We start from the raw sequence: 23968 nt of genomic DNA, 5'->3' as shown, positions 1-23968 counted from the left end.
GTGAGGTAAAGCAGTAGGCCACGGATCACACAGTGAGGTAAAGCAGTGGGCCAGGATCTCACAGTGAGGTAAAGCAGTGGGCCACGGATCACACAGTGAGGTAAAGCAGTGGGCCAGGATCACACAGTGAGGTAAAGCAGTGGGCCAGGATCACACAGTGAGTTAAAGCAGTGAGCTAGGATCACATAGTGAGGTAAAGCAGTGGGCCACGGATCACACAGTGAAATAAAGCAGTGGGCCACGGATCACACAGTGAGGTAAAGCAGTGGGCCAGGATCACATAGTGAGGTAAAGCAGTGGGCCACGGATCGCACAGTGAGGTAAAGCAGTGGGCCACGGATCACACAGTGAAATAAAGCAGTGGGCCACGCATCACACAGTGAGGTAAAGCAGTGGGCCAGGATCACATAGTGAGGTAAAGCAGTGGGCCACGGATCACACAGTGAGGTAAAGCAGTGGGCCAGGATCTCACAGTGAGGTAAAGCAGTGGGCCAGGATCACACAGTTTGGTCAAGTAGGAAAGCTGCCGAGAGTCTTTCCCTGATGACCTTGAATAATTCTTAAAAAGATTGTTTTAAATACGGCATTGCTTTCATTTATTTTTAATGTGGGTGACTGTGAGAGAGAGTCTACTACAGACACTTTGTGGAGAAAGGTTGTGTTTATGTTTCATGCATCATCGGGAAAACAAGTTTCTTTCAGATCAAAACAGGAGCTGACATATAAGAAACGGGAGGATGTCACCGACATGAGTCGCAGTGATATTAGGGAGCTGCTGCCTTTATACAATATTGAAAACACATGTCAGCACCCCTGAATATTAGATGTAAACACACTTAAAACCTGGAGGAGTGTGCCTGTGTCAGTGATCTGGAGGAGTGTGCCTGTGTCAGTGTCCTGGAGGAGTGTGCCTGTGTCAGTGACCTGGAGGAGTGTGCCTGTGTCAGTGACCTGGAGGAGTGTGCCTGTGTCAGTGATCTGGAGGAGTGTGCCTGTGTCAGTGATCTGGAGGAGTGTGCCTGTGTCGGTGACCTGGAGGAGTGTGCCTGTGTCGGTGATCTGGAGGAGTGTGCCTGTGTCAGTGCCTGGAGGAGTGTGCCTGTGTCAGTGACCTGGAGGAGTGTGCCTGTGTCGGTGACCTGGAGGAGTGTGCCTGTGTCGGTGACCTGGAGGAGTGTGCCTGTGTCCGTGATCTGGAGGAGTGTGCCTGTGTCGGTGTCCTGGAGGAGTGTGCCTGTGTCAGTGATCTGGAGGAGTGTGCCTGTGTCGGTGTCCTGGAGGAGTGTGCCTGTGTCAGTGACCTGGAGGAGTGTGCCTGTGTCAGTGATCTGGAGGAGTGTGCCTGTGTCAGTGACCTGGAGGAGTGTGCCTGTGTCAGTGATCTGGAGGAGTGTGCCTGTGTCGGTGACCTGGAGGAGTGTGCCTGTGTCGGTGACCTGGAGGAGTGTGCCTGTGTCGGTGACCTGGAGGAGTGTGCCTGTGTCGGTGATCTGGAGGAGTGTGCCTGTGTCAGTGCCTGGAGGAGTGTGCCTGCGTCAGTGATCTGGAGGAGTGTGCCTGTGTCAGTGACCTGGAGGAGTGTGCCTGTGTCCGTGATCTGGAGGAGTGTGCCTGTGTCCGTGATCTGGAGGAGTGTGCCTGTGTCGGTGTCCTGGAGGAGTGTGCCTGTGTCAGTGATCTGGAGGAGTGGGCCTGTGTCAGTGCCTGGAGGAGTGTACCTGTGTCCGTGATCTGGAGGAGTGTGCCTGTGTCCGTGATCTGGAGGAGTGTGCCTGTGTCGGTGACCTGGAGGAGTGTGCCTGTGTCAGTGCCTGGAGGAGTGTGCCTGTGTCAGTGACCTGGAGGAGTGTGCCTGTGTCAGTGCCTGGAGGAGTGTGCCTGTGTCAGTGATCTGGAGGAGTGTGCCTGTGTCAGTGCCTGGAGGAGTGTGCCTGTGTCAGTGACCTGGAGGAGTGTGCCTGTGTCGGTGACCTGGAGGAGTGTGCCTGTGTCGGTGACCTGGAGGAGTGTGCCTGTGTCGGTGACCTGGAGGAGTGTTCCTGTGTCGGTGATCTGGAGGAGTGTGCCTGTGACAGTGCCTGGAGGAGTGTGCCTGTGTCAGTGCCTGGAGGAGTGTGCCTGTGTCGGTGACCGGGAGGAGTGTGCCTGTGTCGGTGACCTCGCCAAAGAGGGTATGAAAGGGCTGACACTGGATCATGAATTCAAAGCTGCCCCCTCTGCTGCGAGCCAGGCTTGACAAACAGAATGCAACACCTCATGACCACAATCAAATAATGAATACAAAGAGGCCCCCGTGTCTGCTCCACCTGTCACAGCGCCTCGAGGAGAAAGGCAACGTGCAGGCGCCGTCTGCAGGGTTATCTTCAAACTCAAGGGGGCCGGGGAGGAGGATAGTGTACCCGACACCCCCACCACTCCACAATCCAGGGGGTGGGGATAAATCCTTTCTGTCTTCCAGGGTTCCTACGCCCATGCTAGGGGAAAGCCAGGCTCATGCCTAAAAGGCTGGAAGAGTGGTGGAACACGTCAGGCCTTTTGACATGGCTGGAGTGGTTGGGGTGGGGCACTGGAGCAAGGCCGACAAGATTGAGAGAGTCAGTCTTCCCAGACTCTTGCTTGAAGGCGGAAGAAAAACATATTCACATCTGAAAGATCAGAAGGGCTGGGTCGAAGGCAGTCATGTCCGACTCCCTCAAAGGCCAGAGAGCTGAGCAGAGTTTATCACGCCTCGGGCTTCCTTCCCGACTCCACTCTCTCCATGACCAGGCAAGTCAACGCCGTCTCCGCGTCCTGCTTCAACACCCTCCGTATGCTCCGCAGGATCTTCAAATGGATCCCCCTCGACACGAGAAAAACCGTTACCCAGTCCCTCATCACCAACAGACTCGACTACGGGAACGCCCTCTACTCAGGAACTACAAACAAGCTCCTGAGACGACTCCAACGCATCCAGAACGCCTCAGCCCGACTCATCATCGACGTCCCCCGCCGCAGCCACATCACACTCCACCTGAGAGGCCTGCACTGGCTCTCCGTCAACAAAAGGATCACCTTCAAGCTCCTGATCCACGCACACAAAGCACTGCACAACACCGGACCCACCTACCTCAACAACCGACTCAGCTTCCACACCCCCACCCGAAGCCTCCGCTCAGCCAACCTCGCTCTCGCCACAGTCCCTCGCATCCGAAAAACCACCGCCGGCGGCAGATCCTTCTCCTACCTCACCGCCAAGACCTGGAACACTCTCCCCACCATCCTACGACAGACCCAGGACCTGCTGGCCTTCAGAAGACTCCTCAAGACCTGGCTCTTCGACCAGTAGCACCCCCCCTCCCCAGCGCCTTGAGATCCTCTCGGGTATGTAGCGCGCTTTACAAATGCCGTGATTGATTGATTGATTGATTGATTGATTGATTGATTGATTGAAGGTCCGACTGGAGTTGGGGAGAGTCAAGCTGCTCTGTAAGGCTGGGAGGGCTGGGGTCATGTCCGACTTCCCTCAAAGGCCAGAGAGCTGAGCAGAGTTAATCACGCCTCAGGCTTCCTTCCCTTTGAAGGTCCGACTGGAGTGGGGGAGAGTCAAGCCGCTCTGTAAGGCTGGGAGGGCTGGGGTCATGTCCGACTTCCCTCAAAGGCCAGAGAGCTGAGCAGAGTTAATCACGCCTCGGGCTTCCTTCCCTTTGAACGTCCGACTGGAGTGGGGGAGAGTCAAGCTGCTCTGTAAGGCTGGGAGGGTTGGGGTCATGTCCGACTTTCCTCAAAGGCCAGAGAGCTGAGCAGAGTTAATCACGCCTCGGGCTTCCTTCCGTTTGAAGGTCCGACTGGAGTAGGGGAGAGTCAAGCCGCTCTGTAAGGCCGGGAGTGCTGGGTGGGTTGGGGGGGTTGGGTGGTGGGGGGTCTTTCACCGGCTCTGAATCTGAAAAGAGCCAATGCTCTTTGCAGAGTCAGTTTGCCCACTGACCAGTATTTTACTGACGTGAGTGCTATTTTTATGTCCAGGTCACTAAAATACTTGTGAAAATATGGAAAAGCTCAAGGTTCCCCCTTTGAAATATAAACTGAAAAGAGCAGATACAAGATGAAATAACTTCAAATGTATTGTACACCCATGAAAACTATTCGAAAATAATCAAGCTGTGGAAAAGCCAACAAATGTAACCTCAGATAAAGGGAAATGTTTGTAAAAGTTGAGTGACTGTGTGTGTCAAAGAAAGAAAATTCCACAATGAAACAACATCAGTAAAAAGAAGAGGTTTATGAAAAGGAGTAAAGAGGTGCATTGTGATGCAACCGGTGAATCGGAAGTGCAGACACAGCTGCATGTTTGCATAACCGTTTCAGTAAAGGGCCTGCATTTCTGTTGCATCTTTGAGAAAAGGTACATGTGCCCATGCCTTATGAAGGAAAAAGTTGGAAATTCAATAATGTTATCATGACAATTAAGTAAAGTAAATGCACTTGCAAGGAAAACTAGTGAATAGCAGTGTGTCTTTATAACAGACAAGGGCACACACACAGCAAGCACTTCCTAGACAGAAAAGAAAAGCCATAAACAAGCAATTAAAATGTTGTCATGTCAGTAAAGTAAAAACAACAAAGAACACACATTGCCTCAATGTAAAAAACGTTTGCTTGTTGCCCTGTTACCAAAGCCCGGATAGAACTAGGAGTATCGCCCTCGAAATGCCATGGCCTTGAAGACAACACCCTCAAGCAAAGGATGAACCCCAAAACTCACGACTGGAGAGCGGGGACCCAAAGCCTTCCCTCTCTTTCAATTTATTGTACTTTTTTGAAGAATTTATGGCACAAGGCCTTTTAAATATTATTGTGAACTTTACACAAAATCTTCTTCTAGGACCAGCTGCTGGGCCTCCTGAATCTAAAACAAACATGAGTAAATGTGCAGTCATTTTCTTTGAGTGAGGTGGCACCTCTATGGGACAGTAAGGTAAACGTTTGCGCCTGAGCAAGGTCCGAGCAAGGCCTTCCTCTGCAGGCGCCCGCCACATTCTCAACTCCTCGCTCTCTCTCGTTATACCTCCATTGCTCATCCTGTCTTTCGTTGAACTGTAGAGGGTAACTCTAAAGAATCATTTCCACTCACCTCGCATGGTTCTTGGATAAAGCCGTCACGTTGTGCATGACTCATTGGGTCTCCATTTGGCTGTCTGTCTAGAAGCCCAATCAGCTGTTGGCTATATTAAGCCTCCTGAATGGCGGAATGTTCTGCTGGGCAGTCACTTTATACCGGGTGACAGTGGCTACATTCATGCTTGATATGGCAGCACAGGCAGTCGGAAGCCTTGGAACAAGAACCCTACTTCTTGAAAGGGGCACCTACGTATGTGGGCTCAAAGTCACCTCTCGTTATATGATTCTTCCATCGAAGACAGGCCCCTAGAACACGCTGCTGGCTCTTGCACATCAACCCAGTGTATTCACATGAGGTCTCTTGTGGTCTAGGGGTATCCCTAACAACTGTTTGAAGCCCTCTATACTACGAACTCTACCCTAAGGTGATCCCCAAGGGTTGAGTACTCCAGTTGGGGAATCTTCTAACGCAATTGCTGGGTGATGAGGGAGTGCTTCAGATGGAGGGTCGCCCATAGTGTTCCCAGAGGGTACCTCGGGTTCTACAGATATTGGGCACTCTGTGTTCTCTGTGGTCCATCGAATACTTCAGAAGAAGGATCTCCCATAGTGTCCACAGAGGCTACCATGAGCTCTACAGACACAGGGTAGTCTGTGTTCTTCTCTAGGGGACCTTCGAGTTTCTCTAGAGGGAGGGTCTCCCATAGCAATCATAGCGGGACCTAGAGTATTCCAGATAGAGGGTACCTCATGCTCTTCTCTGAGGGACTATTAAATCCTTCAAAAGGGTCTGCCTTATAGTCTCCTGAGAGTACCTTCAGTTCTACAGACACAGGGTCCTCTATGACCTCTCTGGAGGTCAATGAGTCTTTTTGGGAGGAAGGCTCTTCCACAGCGGGTCTAAGTGATACGAAGGGTTCTCCGGTGGGAGGGCCATCCATCGATGACACCTTCTGCGGGACCTGCAAGTTCTCAGGAGGGAGACTCCTCGGTATCATCCCCAGGGGACACCTCGGGTTCTACAGACACAGGGTCCTCCATGATGTCTCTTGGGATCAATGAGTCCTTCGGGGGAAGGCTCTTTCACAGCATGTCTTAGGGATCCAAAGGGTTCTCCAGAGGGAGGGTCATCAATGAGACCAGCTGTGGGACCTGCAAGTTCTCCAGAGGGAGAGTCCTCCGTATCATTCCCAGGGGACACCCTGGGTTCTACGGACTCAGTGTTATGTGTGTTCCTCTCTCTAGGATGCCCGATTCCTTTAGAGCAGGTGTCTCACAAAAATCCCTGGGGGTTGGAGGGGCATCAAAATCTCTTCAGTAAGGGTCTCCTGAGGTATTTAAGGGGACCGGAGAGATGGTAGTTAATGGAGATCCTCAAGCCCCTTAGACTGCGGATGATAATCCATGACTTTCCAAGGAGGGGAGACTACGAATCCTCAATCACTTCACCTGCGGGCATCACTGAGTCTTCTTGGCAGGGGCCCTCAAAGCTATTCCCTAGGGTAACCATCAAGCCCTTCAGGAAGGAGGGTCTATGCTTTCAATACCAGGTGTTCTTTCCTCCATCCCTACTGCTGAACATTTATCTTTGACTCCCGGGTTTACTCACGGAGAATGGTTAAGTTGGCTTATTGCCATTAAAATAGACATCGTAGCGAAAAAGAAGAAACTACAAACCTGCAATGAATGTGTCTCATTCCCTAAAACTAGTCTCAATCCAGAAACGGAGGATTCCAGGACTTATCTTCGAGGCAGAGCTCCACTTCCCATCAAGTCAATGCAATGGGCGAAACAATCAACTTCCAGTCTGAGAAATCCTTAAACTCCTGAAAGAAACGCCACGTGGTCCCGCCAGGCTATGATGGTGAGTGCTGACCTTGTAATGTGATCTATACTAGGATGTCACAAGGCTTGGTGTCCGTCTGAATAGGGTGCATGACCAGATGGCCGAGCAGCCGCCCTCAAGGAACTCCACTGACTGCTGGTTCACTCAAGGACTCTGCATCTTGCATAAGGCGCTCTGGAACAAGTTACTGGGGCCAGGGGCCACTGAATACGCTGCTACCAGGACCCTCCGCTCTACCAGTTCACACCCCGTCCTCCAACAAAAGACGATGGGACAGTAATACGAAGCCTGGCGCAAGGATATCTTAAGGATTTGGGGGCCGTGGGGCAAACGTATTTTGAGGGACCCTGTTCGAAACAGTTTTGAATTTATGATCCAATTTCAGCTCTTTCATAACCTCTTAGGCAATGTCACTGACTCTAATCCTAAATGTGTTTAAATCAAATATTGAAGGATAGTGACGTGTTTTCAATGTTATAACAGAGCAGCAGCTCACCAATATCACTGCAAATAATCTCTGTGACACCCTCCCAGTTCTCATACGTCAGGTCCTGTTTTGATCTAAAAGAAACTTATTTATGGATGTTGGATGAAACATAAATACCACATTTCTCGGCAAAATGCCTGTAATAGACTCTAACACATCATCCACATAAGGAAATTGTATCTAAAACAATCTGTTTGAGAATTCTTCAAGGTCACAAGGCAAGATTCTCTGCAGAGAGCTGACTGCATCAGCCCCCTCCCCACCACCCCCCAAAAGTCTAGCGCCCCAGGCCAGATCCCACTTTGCCCCTGCATTAAACCTCTGTGGCCTGGCGCCCTAGAGCCCAGGGGATGGGCACTGCCAGCGTATCTCCCCGCTACAAAGATAAGGGGCCTGGCACCTCCACTGCTCGGGACACCGCACACAGACACCGCTCCTGGCCCCTTGATAAAGAGACGGCTCTGAGGGGACAGTGAAGGGTGTCTATTCCCAGCACCGCGACAGCTGGCGAGCTCTCTGCCCTCTCTGTCTGAGTGACGGAACAGGTGAGGCGGCGAGGGGCTGTGTGCTCTCTGTACCGCACCCCACAGGCTGCTGTGAACTGAGGGTCACACCAGGAATCCGAACGAAAGAACCCTCGATAGGGCGAGCGGCAGGTTACACAGCTGAGCCCGGCATGTGCGGGGCACAGCAGATGGCCAGGAACGGGTGAATAAGCCATGGGAGGGAGAGCTTCTGCCCCACATAAGGGTAATCAGCAAGCGCTATATAAATGTTACAATACAATATAAAATATACGCAAGAGCAATTGTGCGGCGTGTTAAGCGGTACTGCAACCCCTGAGCGTGAACCCAGGATAACATGAAATTAAAAGTACAGGCACATTTTCCCCCTGAGGAATCATTCTCACAGGTGACAAGCTCTTTCTCTCTGTGGCCACCCTCTCACGCCATCCAGTCCCACAAGAAGCAGGCTCTCCCACTCTGCCCCTGTGTCTTGAGCCCACCCACACCTACCAGCGACCGGCTCTGAATCCGGTAACTATCTCTCCAAAGCTATCCAGGTCTAACAGTGAAAGCCTCTGCATCCTATAACTATCTCCCCAAAGCTATCCAGGTCAAGCAGCGCCAGGCTCTGAATCCGGTAACTATCTCTCCAAAGCTACCCAGGTCAAGCAGCGCCAGGCTCTGAATCCGGTAACTATCTCTCCAAAGCTACCCAGGTCAAGCAGCGCCAGGCTCTGAATCCGGTAACTATCTCTCCAAAGCTACCCAGGTCAAGCAGCGCCAGGCTCTGAATCCGGTAACTATCTTTCCAGAGCCCACCCACACCTACCAGCGACCGGATCTGAATACGGTAACTATCTCCCCAAAGCTATCCAGGTCTAGCAGCGCCAGGCTCTGAATCCGGTAACTATCTCTCCAAAGCTACCCAGGTCAAGCAGCGTCAGGCTCTGAATTCGGTAACTATCTTTCCAGAGCCCACCCACACCTACCAGCGACCGGATCTGAATACGGTAACTATCTCCCCAAAGCTACCCAGGTCAAGCAGCGCCAGGCTCTGAATCCTGTAACTATCTTTCCAGAGCCCACCCACACCGACCAGCGACCGGATCTGAATACGGTAACTATCTCCCCAAAGCTATCCAGGTCTAGCAGCGCCAGGCTCTGAATCCGGTAACTATCTCTCCAAAGCTACCCAGGTCAAGCAGCGCCAGGCTCTGAATCCTGTAACTATCTTTCCAGAGCCCACCCACACCGACCAGCGACCGGATCTGAATACGGTAACTATCTCCCCAAAGCTATCCAGGTCTAGCAGCGCCAGGCTCTGAATCCGGTAACTATCTCTCCAAAGCTACCCAGGTCAAGCAGCGTCAGGCTCTGAATTCGGTAACTATCTTTCCAGAGCCCACCCACACCTACCAGCGACCGGCTCTGAATCCGGTAACTATCTACCCAAAGCTATCCAGGTCTAGCAGCGCCAGCCTCTGCATCCTTTAACTATCTTTCCAGAGCCCACCCACACCTACCAGCGACCGGCTCTGAATACGGTAACTATCTCCCCAAAGCTATCCAGGTCTAGCAGCGCCAGCCTCTGCATCCTGTAACTATCTTTCCAGAGCTATGCAGCGCCAGGCTCTGAATCCTGTAAATATCTTTCCAGAGCTATTCAGGTCTTGCAGCGCCAGGCTCTGAATCCTGTAACTATCTCTCCAAAGCTATCCAAGTCTAGCAGCGCCAGGCTCTGAATCCTGTAACTATCTTCCCAAAGCTATCCAGTTCTAGGAGCGACAGGCTCTGAATCCTGTAACTATCTCCACAAAGTTATCCAGGTCTAGCAAAGCCAGCCTCTAAATCCGGTAACAATCTCCACAAAGCTATCCAGATCATGTAGGGACATGCTCTGTATCCTGTAGCTATCTCCCCAAAGCTATCCAAATCCAGCAGCGACAGCCTCTGCATCCTGTAACTATCTCCCAAAAGCTATCCAGGTCTAGCAGCGACAGCCTCTTCATTCTGTAACTATCTCCCTAAAGCTATCCAGGTCTAGCAGCGACAGCCTCTTCATTCTGTAACTATCTCCCTAAAGCTATCCAGGTGTAGCAGCGACAGCCTCTTCATCCTGTAACTATCTCCCTAAAGCTGTCCAGGTCTAGCAGCGACAGCCTCTTCATTTTCTATCTCCCTAAAGCTATCCAGGTCTAGCAGCGACAGCCTCTTCATTCTGTAACTATCTCCACAATGCTATCCAGATCATGTAGGGACAGGCTCTGTGTCCTGTAGCTATCTCCCCAAAGCTATCCAGGTCTAGCAGCAACAGCCTTTTCCTCCTGTAACTATCTCCACAAAGCTATCCAGATTCAGCAGAGACAGCCTCTGCATCCTGTAACTATCTCCCAAAAGCTATCCAGGTCTAGCAGGGACAGCCTCTTCATCCTGTAACTATCTCCACAAAGCTATCCAGATCTAGCAGGGACAGCCTCTTCATCCTGTAACTATCTCCACAAAGCTATCAAGATCATGTAGGGACAGGCTCTGCATCCTGTAACTATCTCCCCAAATCTATCCAGGTCTAGCAGCGACAGGCTCTGAATCCTGTAACTATCTCTCCAAAGCTATCCAAGTCTAGCAGTGACAGCCTCTGCATCCTGTAACTATCTCCCTAAAGCTATCCAGGTCTAGCAGCGACACGCTCTGCATCCAGTAACTACCTCCACAAAGCTATCCAGATCATGTAGGGACAGGCTCTGCTTCCTGTAACCATCTCCCTAAAGCTATCCAGGTCTAGCAGGGAAAGATTTTGCATCCTGTAACTATCTCCCCAAACCTAACCAGGTCTAGCAGCGACAGCCTCTGCATCCTGTAACTATCTCCCCAAAACGCTATCCGGTTCATGCAGAGACAGGCTCCCCAAAGCTATACAGATCCAGCAGCGACAACCTCTGCATCCTTTAACTATATCCCCAAAGCTATTCAGATCCAGCAGCGACAGCCTCTGAATCCTTTAACCATCTCCCCAAAGCTATTCAGATCCAGCAGCGACAGCCTCTGAATCCTGTAACTATCTCTCAAAGCTATTCCGATCCAGCAGCGACAGGCTCTGCATCTTGTAACTATCTCCCCAAACCTATCCAGGTCTAGCAGCGACAGCCTCTGCATCCTTTAACTATCTCCCCAAAGCTATTCAGATCCAGCAGCGACAGCCTCTGCATCCTGTAACTATCTCCCCAAAGCTATTCAGATCCAGAAGCGACAGCCTCTGCATCCTGTAACTATCTCCCCAAACCTATCCAGGTCTAGCAGCGACAGCCTCTGCATCCTGTAGCTATCTTCCCAAGCCTATCCAGATCAGACAGGGACAGGCTCTGCATCTTGTAACTATCACCCTAAAGCTATCCAGATCCAGCAGCGACAGGCTCTGCATCCTGTAACTATCTCCCCAAACCTATCCAGGTCTAGCAGCAACAGGCTCTGCATCCTATAACTATCTCCCCAAAGCTATCCAGGTCTGGCAGTGACAGGGTATGCATTCGCTAACTATCTCCCCAAAGCTATCCAGGTCTAGCAGCGACAGCCTCTGCATCCTGTAACTATCTCCCCAAAGCTATCCAGATCCAGCAGTGTCAGCCTCTGCATCCTGTAACTATTTTGCCGAAGCTATACAGATCCTGCAGCGACAGGCTCTGCATCCTTTAACTACCTCCCCAAAGCTGTCCAGATCCAGCAGCGACAGGCTCGGCATCCTGTAACTATCTCCCCAAACATATCCAGGTCTAGCAGCGACAGGCTCTGCATCCTATATCTATCTCCCCAAACCTATCCAGGTCTAGCAGCGACAGGCTCTGCATCCTGTAACTATCTCCCCAAAGCTATCCAGGTCTAGCAGTGAAGGTTCTGCGTCCTGTAACTATCTGCCCAAATGAATTGAGATTCAGCAGGGACAGGCTCTGCATCCTGTAACTATCTCCCCAAAGCTATCCAGATCCAGCAGTGACAGGCTCTGTATCCTGTAACTATGTCCCCAAAGCTATCCAGGTCTCGCAGGGAAAGGCTCTGCATCCTGTAGCTCTCTACCCAAAGCTATCCCTATTCAGCAGTGACAGGCTCCGCATCCTGTAACAATCTCTCTAAAGCTATCCAGGTTTAGCAGCGGCAGACTCTGTATCCTGTAACTATCTCCCAAAGTTATCCAGATCCAGCAGCGAAAGGCTCCCTATCCTGTAACTATCTCCCCAAACCTATACAGATCTAGCAGCAACAGGCTCTGCATCCTGGAACTATCTCCCCAAACCTATCTGGATCTAGCAGCGACAGGCTCGGCATCTTGGAACTATCTCCACCAACCAATCCAGATCTAGCAACGACAGGCTCTGCATACTGTAACTATCTCCCCAAAGTTATCCAGATCCAGCAGCAACAGGCTCTGCATCCGGTAACTATCTCCCCAAAGCTATCCAGATCCAGAAGCAACAGGCTCTGCATCCTGGAACTGTCTCCCCAAACCTAACCAGGTCAAGCAGCGACAGGGCTCGGCATCCTGTAACTATCTTCCCAAAGCTATCCAGGTCCAGCACAGACATGCTCGGCATCCTGTAACTTTCTCCCCAAACCTATCCAGGTCTAACAGCGACAGCCTCTGCAACCTGTAAATATCTCCCCAAAGCTAGCCTGGTCTAGCAGCGGCAGACTCTGTATCCTGTAACTATCTCCCGAAGTTATCCAGATCCAGCAGCGAAAGGCTCCCTATCCTGTAACTATCTCCCCAAACCTATCCAGATCTAGCAGCGACAGGCACTGCATCCTGGAACTATCTCCCTAAACCTATCCGGATCTAGCAGCGACAGGCTCGGCATCTTGGAACTATCTCCCCCAACCAATCCAGATCTAGCAACGACAGGCTCTGCATACTGTAACTATCTCCCCAAAGTTATCCAGATCCAGCAGCAACAGGCTCTGCATCCTGTAACTATCTCCCCAAAGCTATCCAGATCCAGAAGCAACAGGCTCTGCATCCTGGAACTGTCTCCCCAAACCTAACCAGGTCAAGCAGCGACGGGGCTCGGCATCCTGTAACTATCTTCCCAAAGCTATCCAGGTCCAGCACTGACATGCTCGGTATCTTGTAACTATCTCCACCAACCTATCCAGGTCTAGCAGCGACAGGCTCTGCATCCTGTTACTATCTCCCCAAAGCTATCCAGGTCCAGCAGCGAAGGCTCTGTGTCCTGTAACTATCTCCCCAAATGAATTGAGATTCAGCTGGGACAGGCTCTGCATCCTGTAACTATCTCCCCAAAGCTATCCAGAGCCAGCAGTGACAGGCTCTGTATCCTGTAACTATGTCCCCAAAGCTATCCAGGTCTCGCAGGGAAAGGCTCTGCATTCTGTAGCTATCTACCCAAAGCTATCCCTATCCAGCAGTAACAGGCTCTACATCCTGTAACTATCTCCCTAAAGCTATCCAGGTCTAGCAGCGGCAGACTCTGTATCCTGTAACTATCTCCCAAAGTTATCCAGATCCAGCAACGAAAGGCTCTATATCCTGTAACTATCTCCCCAAACCTATCCAGATCTAGCAGCGCAGGCTCTGCATCCTGGAACTATCTCCCCAACCAATCCAGATCTAGCAATGACAGGGTCTGCATACTGTAACTATCTCCCCAAAGTTATCCAGATCCAGCAGCAACAGGCTCTGCATCCTGGAACTGTCTCCCCAAACCTAACCAGGTCAAGCAGCGACAGGGCTCGGCATCCTGTAAATATCTTCCCAAAGCTATCCAAGTCCAGCACCAACATGCTCGGCATCCTGTAAGTTTCTCCCCAAACCTATCCAGGTCTAACAGTGAAAGCCTCTGCATCCTGTAAATATCTCCCCAAAGCTAGCCAGGTCTAGCAGCGACAGACTATGCATCCTGTAACTATCTCCCCAAAGTTATCCAGAACCAGCAGCGACAGGCTCTGTATCCTGCATCTATCGCCCCAAAACTATCCAAGTTTTCTTTTTTTTATAGAGTTTTATATATCGCGAACTAGACCCGAGGCATCGGGTATCAGAGCGCTTTACATGAGCACCAGTTTCACAGATGAACACATTCATTATTATTTTTTTGTTAGGCACAACAGGCTCTGCATCCTGTAACTATCTCCCCAAACCTATCCAGATCTAGCAGCGACAGGCTCTGCATCCTGGAACTATCTCCTCAATGCTAACTGGGTCTAGCAGCGACAAGTTGTGTTTCCTGTAACTATCTCCTCAGAGCTATCCAGGTCTAGCAAGGGCAAGCTCTGTATCTTGAATTTTTCTACCCAAATTATCCGAATGCAACAGCTCTGCATCCTGTAAATATCTACCTAAACCTATCCAGCAGCAACAGGCTCTGCATCCTGTAACTAACTCCACAAACCTATCCAGATCCAGCAGCAACAGGCTATGTATCCTGTAACTATCTCCCTAAAGCTATCTAGGTTTAGCAGCGACAGGCTCTGCATCCTGTAAATATTTCCCCAAACCTATACATATCCAGCAGTGACAGGCCCCTATCCTGTAACTATTGCCCCACAGCTATGCTGACCCAGCAGTTACAGGCTCTGTATCCTGTATCTATCGCCCCTAACCTATCCAGATCCAGCAGCACCAGGCTCTGTATCAAGCAAATATCTCCCCAGATCTATCCAGATCCAGCAGTGACAGGCTCTGTTTCCTGTACGTGTCTCCCCAAAGCTATCCAGATCTAGCACGGCAGGCTCTACATCCTGTAACTACCTCCTCAAAGCTAACCAGGTCTAGCAGCGATAGGCTTTGCATCCTATAACTATTTCCCCAAAGCTACCCAGGTCTAGCAGCGACAGGCTCTGAATCCTGTAACTATCTCCCCAAACCTATCCAGATCTAGCAACGACAGGTTCTGCATCCTGTAGCTATCTCACTAGAGCTATCCAGGTCTAGCAGCGACAGGCTCCGATTCCTGTAACTATCTCACCATATCTATCCAGATCCAGCAGCGTAAGGCTCCGTATCCTGTATCTATCTCCCCATAGCTATCCAGGTCTAGCAGGAAAAGGCTCTGTATCCTGTAACTATCTCTCCAAAGGTATCCAGGTTAGCAGCGACCTTCACTGAATCCTGTAACTATCTCCCTGAAGCTATCCAGGTCTAGCAGGGACAGGCTCTGCACCCTTTAACTATCGCCCCACAGCTATATTGATCCAGCACTGGCAGGCTCTGTATCCTGTATCTATCTCCCCAAACTTATCCAGATCCAGCAGTGACAGGCTCTAGATCCAGCAAATATCTCCCCAAACCTATCCAGAGGCTCTGTTTCCTGTAAGTATCTCCCCAAAGCAATCCAGATCCAGCACAACAGGCTCTGTATCATGTAACTACCCACCCAAAGATATCCAGATCTAGCAGCGACAGGCTCTGCATCCTGTAGCTATCCCCGCAAACCTATCCAGATCTAGCAATGACAGGATATGCATCCTGTAGCTATCTCACTAAAGCTATCCAGGTCTAGCACCGAGAGGCTCTGCATCCTGTAACTATCTCAACAAATCTATTGAGATCAAGCAGCGAAAGGCTCTGTATCCTGTATCTATCTCCCCAGAGCTATCCAGGTCTAGCAGGGAAAGGCTCTGCATCCTGTATTTATCTCCCCAAAGCTATCCAGGTCTAGCACGGAAAGGCTATGCATCCTGTAACTCTCTCCCCAAAGGTATCAAGTTTATCAAGACAGTCCCTGTATCCTGTAACTATCTTCCCAAAGCTATCCAGATCCAGCAACGACATGCTCTGTATCCTGTAACTATTTCCCTAAAGCTATCCAGAATTTGCAGCAAAAGGTTCCATATCCTGTATCTATCTCCCCATAGCTATCCAGGTCTAGCAGGGAAAGGCTCTGCATCCTGTAACTAGTTCCTTAAAGCTATCCAGGTCTAGCAACAACAGGCTCTGAATCCTTTAACTATCTCCCAAAAGCTATCCAGGTCTAGCAGTGGCAGGCTCTGCATCCTGTAGGTATCTCCCCAAACGTATCAAGATCATTATGATAGGCTCTGCTTCCTATAGCAATTCTCAAAAAGCAATCCACGTCTAGCAGCGACAGGCTCTGCATTATGTAACTATCTCACTAAAGCTGTGCAGGTCTAGCAGCGACAGGCTCTGCATCCTGTGACTATCTCACCAAATCTGTTGAGATCCAGCAGCGAAAGGCACTGTATCCTGCATTTACCTCCCCATAGCTACCCAGGTCTAGCAGGGAAAGGCTGTGCATCCTGTATCTATTTCTCCATAGCTATCCAGGTCTAGCAGGGAAAGGCTCTTCATCCTGTAACTATCTACAGCTTACTGTGCCAGCACTGAGACACCCAACACTACAGGACACAGGTCCTGTATACTTGTGTACATCCCCTGAGCCCAACTAGACTCTGAGGTAACAGACTACCACAGCTTACTGTGCCAGCACTGAGACACCTGACACTACAGGAGACAGGTCCTGTATGCGTGTACCCATCCCCTGAGCCCAGCTAGACTCAGAGGTAACAGACTACTACAGCTTACTGTGCCAGCACTGAGACACCCAACACTACAGGAGACAGGTCATGTATGCTTGTGCCCATCCCCTGAGCCCCACAAGACTCGTAGGTGACAGAATACACCTTACTGTGCCAGCACTGAGACACCCAACACTACAGGAGACAGGCCCTGTATGCTTGTACCCATCCCCTGAGCCCAGCTACACTCAGAGGTAACAGACAACTACAGCTTACTGTGCCAGCACTGAGACACCCAACACTACAGGAGACAGGCCCTGTATGCTTGTGCCCATCCCCTGAGCCCCACAAGACTGAGAGATAACAGACTACTACAGCATACAGTGCCAGCACTGAGACACCCAACACTACAGGAGACAGGTCCTGTATGCTTGTACCCATCCCCTGAGCCCAACTAGACTCAGAGGTAACAGACTATGGATTACTGTGTCAGCACTGAGACACCCAACACTACAGGAGACAGGTCCTGTATGCTTGTACCCATCCCCTGAGCCCAACTAGACTCAGAGGTAACAGACTATGGATTACTGTGTCAGCACTGAGACACCCAACACTACAGGAGACAGGTCCTGTATGCTTGTACCCATCCGCTGAGCCCAACTACACTCAGAGGTAACAGACTATGGATTACTGTGTCAGCACTGAGACACCCAACACTACAGGAGACAGGTCCTGTATGCTTGTACCCATCCCCTGAGCCCAACTACACTCAGAGGTAACAGACTACTAAGCTTACTGTGCCAGCAGTGAGACGCCCAGCACTACAGGAGACAGGTCCTGTATGCTTGTGCCCATCCCCTCTGAGCCCCACAAGACTCGTAGGTGACAGACTACGGCTTACTGTGCCAGCAATGGGTCACCCAACAGGACAGGAGACAGGTCCTGTATGCTTGTACCCATCCCCTGAGCCCAACTAGACTCAAAGGTAACAGACTATGGATTACTGTGTCAGCACTGAGACACCCAACACTACAGGAGACAGGTCCTGTATGCTTGTACCCATCCCCTGAGCCCAACTAGACTCAGAGGTAACAGACTACTACAGCTTACTGTGCCAGCACTGAGACACCCAACACTACAGGAGACAGGTCCTGTATGCTTGTGCCCATCCTCTCTGAGCCCCACAAGACTCGTAGGTGACAGACTACGGCTTACTGTGTCAGCACTGAGACACCGAACACTACAGGAGACAGGCCCTGTATGTTTCCGCACACACCCTGAGCCTAACGTGACACACCACAGGCCTCCCTTTCTGTTCCGGGAGTCATTCAGTCATATCCACAGCTCTATGGAAGAAGCACAGCACGGTGAACACAACCGCTCCACTGTGTGTCACTTTCTACATTTCCCCTGATTATGCTCGGTATAAACAGCTCCTGATTATGAGGGTATAAATAAGCCCCATGAAGCTGCCAAGTCGAGTACCTCCTGCAGTACAAGCCCATCTCTCTGGCGGCGCCTCCTCGGCTACCTCCCTATAAGGCTCTGGCCTCCGTCCCCGGCATTGTCTGAGGCTGACATCACGGCGTGGCAATGGCTCCGTGCAGAGGCATGGGAGGATGTGCCTATAATAGGACATGGGCAAGAGAGCTCTCCCTCTCCACCATGCGCCCTGGCAGTGCTCTTCCGCTCAGCCCTCTCCCGTCCCTCGCACCCTTGTCTCCTCAGCCCGCTCCTCTCGCCCACACCGAGCCTGGCTCCAACATGCACCATCTCCATACTGTCCCTCTCAGCCCTCGCATCCTTCTCTCCCCATGCCCACACCGAGCCCTGGCATGGCTCCATCATGCACCATCTCCATACTGTCCCTCTCAGCCCTCACCTGTCCTTCGCATCCTTCTCTCCCCATGCCCAAACCGAGCCCTGGCATGGCTCCAACATGCACTACTTCCCCCCTCCTCTCCCTCTCAGCCCTCAGCTGTCCCTCGCATCCTTCTCTGCCCATGCCCACACCGAGCCCTGGCATGGCTCCAACATGCACCATCTCCACCCTCTCCCGCTCAGCCGTCTCCTCTCGCCCACAACGAGCCCTGGCATGCCTCGAGCACGCACCATCTCCACCCTCTCCCGCCCACACCAAGCCCTGGCATGGCTCCAGCATGCACCATCTCCATACTGTCACTCTCAGCCATTTCCTGTCCCTCGCTTCCTTCCCTCCCCATGCCCACAGTGAGCCCTGGCATGGCTCCATCATGCACCATCTCCATACTGTCCCTCTCAGCCCTCACCTGCCCTTCGCATCCTTCTCTACCCATGCCCACACCGAGCCCTGGCATGGCTCCATCATGCACCATCTCCATACTGTCCCTCTCAGCCCTCACCTGTCCTTCGCATCCTTCTCTACCCATGCCCACACCGAGCCCTGGCATGGCTCCAACATGCACTACTTCCCCCCTCCTGTCCCTCTCAGCCCTCGGCTGTCCCTCGCATCCTTCTCTGCCCGTGCCCACACCGAGCCCTGGCATGGCTCCAACATGCACCATCTCCACCCTCTGCCGCTCAGCCGTCTCCTCTCGCCTACAACGAGCCCTGGCATGGCTCGAGCATGCACCATCTCCATCCTCTCCCGCCCACACCGAGCCCTGGCATGGCTCCAGCATGCACCATCTCCATACTGTCACTCTCAGCCATTTCCTGTCCCTCGCTTCCTTCCCTCCCCATGCCCACAGTGAGCCCTGGCATGGCTCCATCATGCACCATCTCCATACTGTCCCTCTCAGCCCTCACCTGTCCTTCGCATCCTTCTCTACCCATACCCACACCGAACCCTGGCATGGCTCCAACATACACTACTTCCCCCCTCCTCTCCCTCTCAGCCCTCGGCTGTCCCTCGCATCCTTCTCTGCCCATGCCCACACCGAGCCCTGGCATGGCTCCAACATGCACCATCTCCACCCTCTCCCGCTCAGCCGTCTCCTCTCGCCCACAACGAGCCCTGGCATGGCTCAAGCACGCACCATCTCCACCCTTTCCCGCCCACACCGAGCCCTGGCATGGCTCCAGCATGCACCATCTCCATACTGTCACTCTCAGCCATTTCCTGTCCCTCGCTACCTTCCCTCCCCACGCCCACAGTGAGCCCTGGCATGGCTCCATCATGCACCATCTCCATACTGTCCCTCTCAGCCCTCACCTGTCCTTCGCATCCTTCTCTACCCATGCCCTCACCGAGCCCTGGCATGGCTCCAACATACACTACTTCCCCCCTCCTCTCCCTCTCAGCCCTCGGCTGTCCCTCGCATCCTTCTCTGCCCATGCCCACACCTAGACCTGGCATGGCTCCAGCATGCACCATCACAACCCTCTCCCTCTCAGCCCTCCCTGTCCCTCGCATCCTTCTCTCCCCATGCCCCCACCAAGCCCTGACATGGCCCCAGAATGCACACTCTCCCTTCTCTCCCTCTCAGCCATTTCCTGTCCATCGCTTCCTTCTCTCCCCATGCCCACACCGAGCCCTCGCATGGCTCCAACACGCACCATCTTCATGCTGTCCCTCTCAGCCCTCGCCTTTCCCTAGCATCCTTCCCTACCCATGCCCACACCAAGCCCTGGCATGGCTCCAACATGCACTACCCCTACCCTCCCTCCTCTCCCTATCAGCACTCTCCCTCTTAGCCCTCGCTTCCTTCTCTACCCATGCCCACACCGAGCCCTGGCATGGCTCCAACATGCACCATCTCCATACTGTCCCTCTCAGCCCATGCCTGTCCTTCGCATCCTTCTATACCCATGCCCACACCGAGCCCTGGCATGGCTCCAACATGCATTACTTCCCCCCTCCTCTCCCTCTCACCCCTCGGCTGTCCCTCGCATCCTTCTCTGCCCATGCCCACACCGAGCCCTGGCATGGCTCCAGAATGCACCATCTCCCTCCTCTCCCTCTCAGCCATCTCCTGTCCCTCGCTTCCTTCTCTCCCCATGCCCACACCGAGCCCTGGCATAGCTCCAGAATGCACCATCTCCTTCCTCTCCCTCTTAGCCATCTCCTGTCCCTTGCTACTTTCTCCCCCATGCCCACACCGAGCCCTGGCATGGCTCCAACATGCACCATCTCCATACTATCCCTTTCAGCCCTCCCTGTCCTAGCATTCCTCGCCTCTGCCACCCCCTCACACCCTCAGCCTGGCATGTATCCAGCAGACGCAATTTACATGTTAAAGCTGGGTTGTAGAGGATGTGTCTGCTTCTGCACAACACTCCTGCCCTTCATGGGAGGGCTTAGAACTACCTTTGGTGTACCCTTCTACACACCAGTTGTAGATCACTGTTGGACAGATCTCTGTGAAACCCAAACTCTGAGACCCGGCATGACCAACCCAGCCTTTTAACTTTCCTAGGACAGTGAACCGAGAGCCGAATCTGTAGGAGACTAGAGTTGTGTTTCACGCTCTGTAATGCGCCTAGAGACGCGAGAGGAACAACTTTGTGACTACATATTTATATATTGGGGTTAAAGGGAAGGCTCAAACCCCTGAGAGGCAGCAAGGCATTAGGTACCCTACTATCACCTGGTGTCATCCGTTCTGCACCCTGCACCTGAGCTTTAGTTATCATCATAATATGTGCTGTCACATATTGTGTCGCCCTGTCTCTGGGCTTTGGGTGTCTCATGCTCTCACCTGCTGTCAGGTATTCTGAGCCCTGTCCCTGGGATTTGAGCATCGGATACTGTTCTCTGCTGCTGAATATTCTGCGCCCTGTACTGAGCTTTAGGTATCATACCTGGCGTTCTGCAGCCCTGTCTCTGGGATTTAAAGTGTCCTTCTTGCCGGACCTGGATATTAAGGCAGTAGTGCCTCGTGAATGTATGCATGACACCGACAATGCAGTCAGGCAGATATTGGGGACCGGCACTGCTGGCACCAATGCAGTGGTAGCGGCCTTTGCCCTGGTACAGTGGCCTTTCAGACCGTCCAGGGGCTGCTTCTTGGCCAGTGCATAGCAGATTTTAATACAGTGAACTACCCACCTGGACATAGTCCTCTTCTGCACAGCCGTCCCTTTCTTTGCTCCGGAACACCCCACAAAAAGTTGATCAGCTACTCAATGATCCATGGTACAAAATATGTAAAAGCTTAAAGCCCTTTTGGGCTCCAACCAATGAAGCCTCTCCTCTTTTGAGGAGTGAAAGAGAGTGAATATTACGAGTAGAGCGATGAATCGCCCAACCTGGAAAGGAGTCACAATTTTTGGTAAGAAGGCTGCCCAAGTCCTTTGTTCCAATTTGTCCAGATAAAAGTGGAGTGCGCGGTTGCACAAGCAGTGCTGATGACAAGCTGATGTAATTGCAATGAGGAAGACTGTCTTTAAGGTCTGGAGTAGCAAGAGGTGTCAAATGAGGGATGCCAAGACTAAGTTAAGGTCCCACTGTGGGGAATATGTGTGTCAAACCTTTAATATTCTTATCACAACCGGTGATATGAACAAGGGTTGTTGGTCTGGCAAATGTTGAAGTGGCAAAGAAGGACAGATAAGCTTTTACAGTGCCTACTGCAAGACCTTGCTGAGCTAAAGGAGAAAACAACCTAGGATGTCCAACAACTTCCCCTGTGAAGGGCCAGTGGCATAAACAACACACAAGGCTACACATTTTGCACAGCGCCTGACACAAATGGATTTTGTGCAAGGGTGTCTGATGGCGAGGATGACATCAACCATCAAAAGCAATTGCCACCACTCAGTATGAACACATGGAGGTGTGAGTTGTGTAGGTTCCGGCGGAGGACTCTGCCCTGCTTCTGAGACAGAAGGCTCTTCTGAAGTCATAACCTGATCGGAGTACAGGTGATCAAGGGTAGGACCTCTGCTGAACTGCCCAAACTGTAAAGCACTGGCTGTTAGGAATGTTTCCTCTCTTCCTGACTTCCAATGTATGTCAGGCACAATTAACCGCCGCTACTGCTTGTGCCGTACACACCGTTGGGATATGTTCCATGTGATACTTGGAGAGTGGAGGTGGAGGCTTCCAGCACTAAATATCATGTGTGTTCTGCTGTCTGCGAGTTCATCCAAATACAATACCTTCTAAAGCGCAATAGCAGCATTATTTGCCATTCACTTTAAACATTTTAGCAGGCTCCATCATTTGATAGGAGGTTTGGAAGGCTAGATTTTCTTTTTAAATTCGGGGTGGGCGGTATGCAGAAGAGGTTTAAGACCCCTGTCTTACGTTAACATTGGTTGCTTTGCTCTGGATCTGACACTCATTGCTGTGCCCAGGTCCTACTCTCTTATATTATTCCTGTATCTGGTTCCCCCCCCTCTTCAATAACGCTGACTGTTCCCGCTCAGATCCAAGTCTTACTCTCCAACCTATATCTGGAACTACTGCTCCCATAACGCCAAAGAGACTGACTCCTCCCTCTGCCTTAAACCTGCCTCTATTTACTCTACCTCTGGTAACCCTGTGTGTTTTTCTCCAGGTTGCAGGAGGAGATCCAGCTGAAGGAAGATGCAGAGAACAATCTAGCTGCTTTCCGAGCGGTAGGTCAATCTTTCCCTTTATGCCTCTGCCGACCTGTGCTGGCATCGGACCCAGACCCCCTCTCACCTCAGGGCATGGCTCTCTTCATCGCTACTTCTTAGCATACTATGATAATTTTAGGCATTGTACTGGCTATGGCAGTGGTTCCCAAACTTTTTTGACCCGCGGCTCCCTTCACCCATTGACCATTGCTCGTGGCTCCCCACTGTTATTTTTTTGGGAGAGTGGGCGGGATGTAAGCCCAGCCTCGGGAGTACTTGCATTGTTCTCCCTGAAAATAATTGGGATGAAGTTGATGAAGGTATTATAGTCATATACGCAGGGTGTTTCGTATTACTAAGGTGGCACATCTAACAAAATATTCCTAGTTACAGTTCTTTGCCCATGCCTTTAGTACCTTCTCAAACTGTATCCCACTTACAGTGCTAGATCGCACCCCTATGCATGTAGGCCCCATTGCCAAAGTGTTTCTGCACTAGAAGAATATTTGCATGCACTTCCAGTTCTACCTATGTCATACGTACCATCAAACCTCTCAGCAGGGTGACTCACGATTTTGTAAACCACATACAACTTTATTTTTGCAGTCTCCTCCCTAAAATTGCCTCCAAATCAATGCAAGTTAAATAAATTACTCAGATTTGTGTTTTTTAAACGTTCTTCTTTCTTGCTTCAAAATATTGCCATTATGCCGTATATGGTTTTTTACTTCCCTAGGCTCAAGGAGAGAGCAGGCCTGTCTGGAAATGTGTGTGTACTGAAAGAAAAGTGTACTGGAAGTACCTATGATTCTAGCACAAATGTCAATACTTAATAATAATTAGTGTGTTTAATAGACAGGACAACTGTACTTTCCTGATAACTTGCATTCGGGTAAAATGCATTTGGAAAAAAACAAAACTATTAACGAGTATAAGAAAAAAACTCAGGCATCTTCCACCTACTTTGGGAGTGTTGGAACGTGGGGATCCATTGAAATATGGAGGTCATCTCCCTCAACATGC

General features: G+C 51.3%; 1 protein-coding gene across 2 annotated transcripts in view; it reads left to right on the top strand.

Moving 5' to 3' along the window:
- The window catches only part of DES (desmin), a 54363-nt gene that overhangs the window by 4283 nt on the left and 26112 nt on the right, over positions 1 to 23968 (top strand). For both annotated transcript variants that reach the window (XM_085650110.1, XM_085650109.1), the window contains exon 2: positions 22903 to 22963. In XM_085650110.1, coding sequence (XP_085506236.1) covers positions 22903 to 22963 — 61 coding nt within the window. The remainder of the gene's footprint in view (positions 1 to 22902; positions 22964 to 23968) is intronic.

Source organism: Triturus cristatus, chromosome 3_2, assembly GCF_964204655.1.
Source record: "Triturus cristatus chromosome 3_2, aTriCri1.1, whole genome shotgun sequence".
Classification (NCBI taxonomy): domain Eukaryota; kingdom Metazoa; phylum Chordata; class Amphibia; order Caudata; family Salamandridae; genus Triturus; species Triturus cristatus.
Note: the sequence above shows the minus strand (reverse complement) of the source record. Positions and strands in the feature narration are given on the sequence as shown.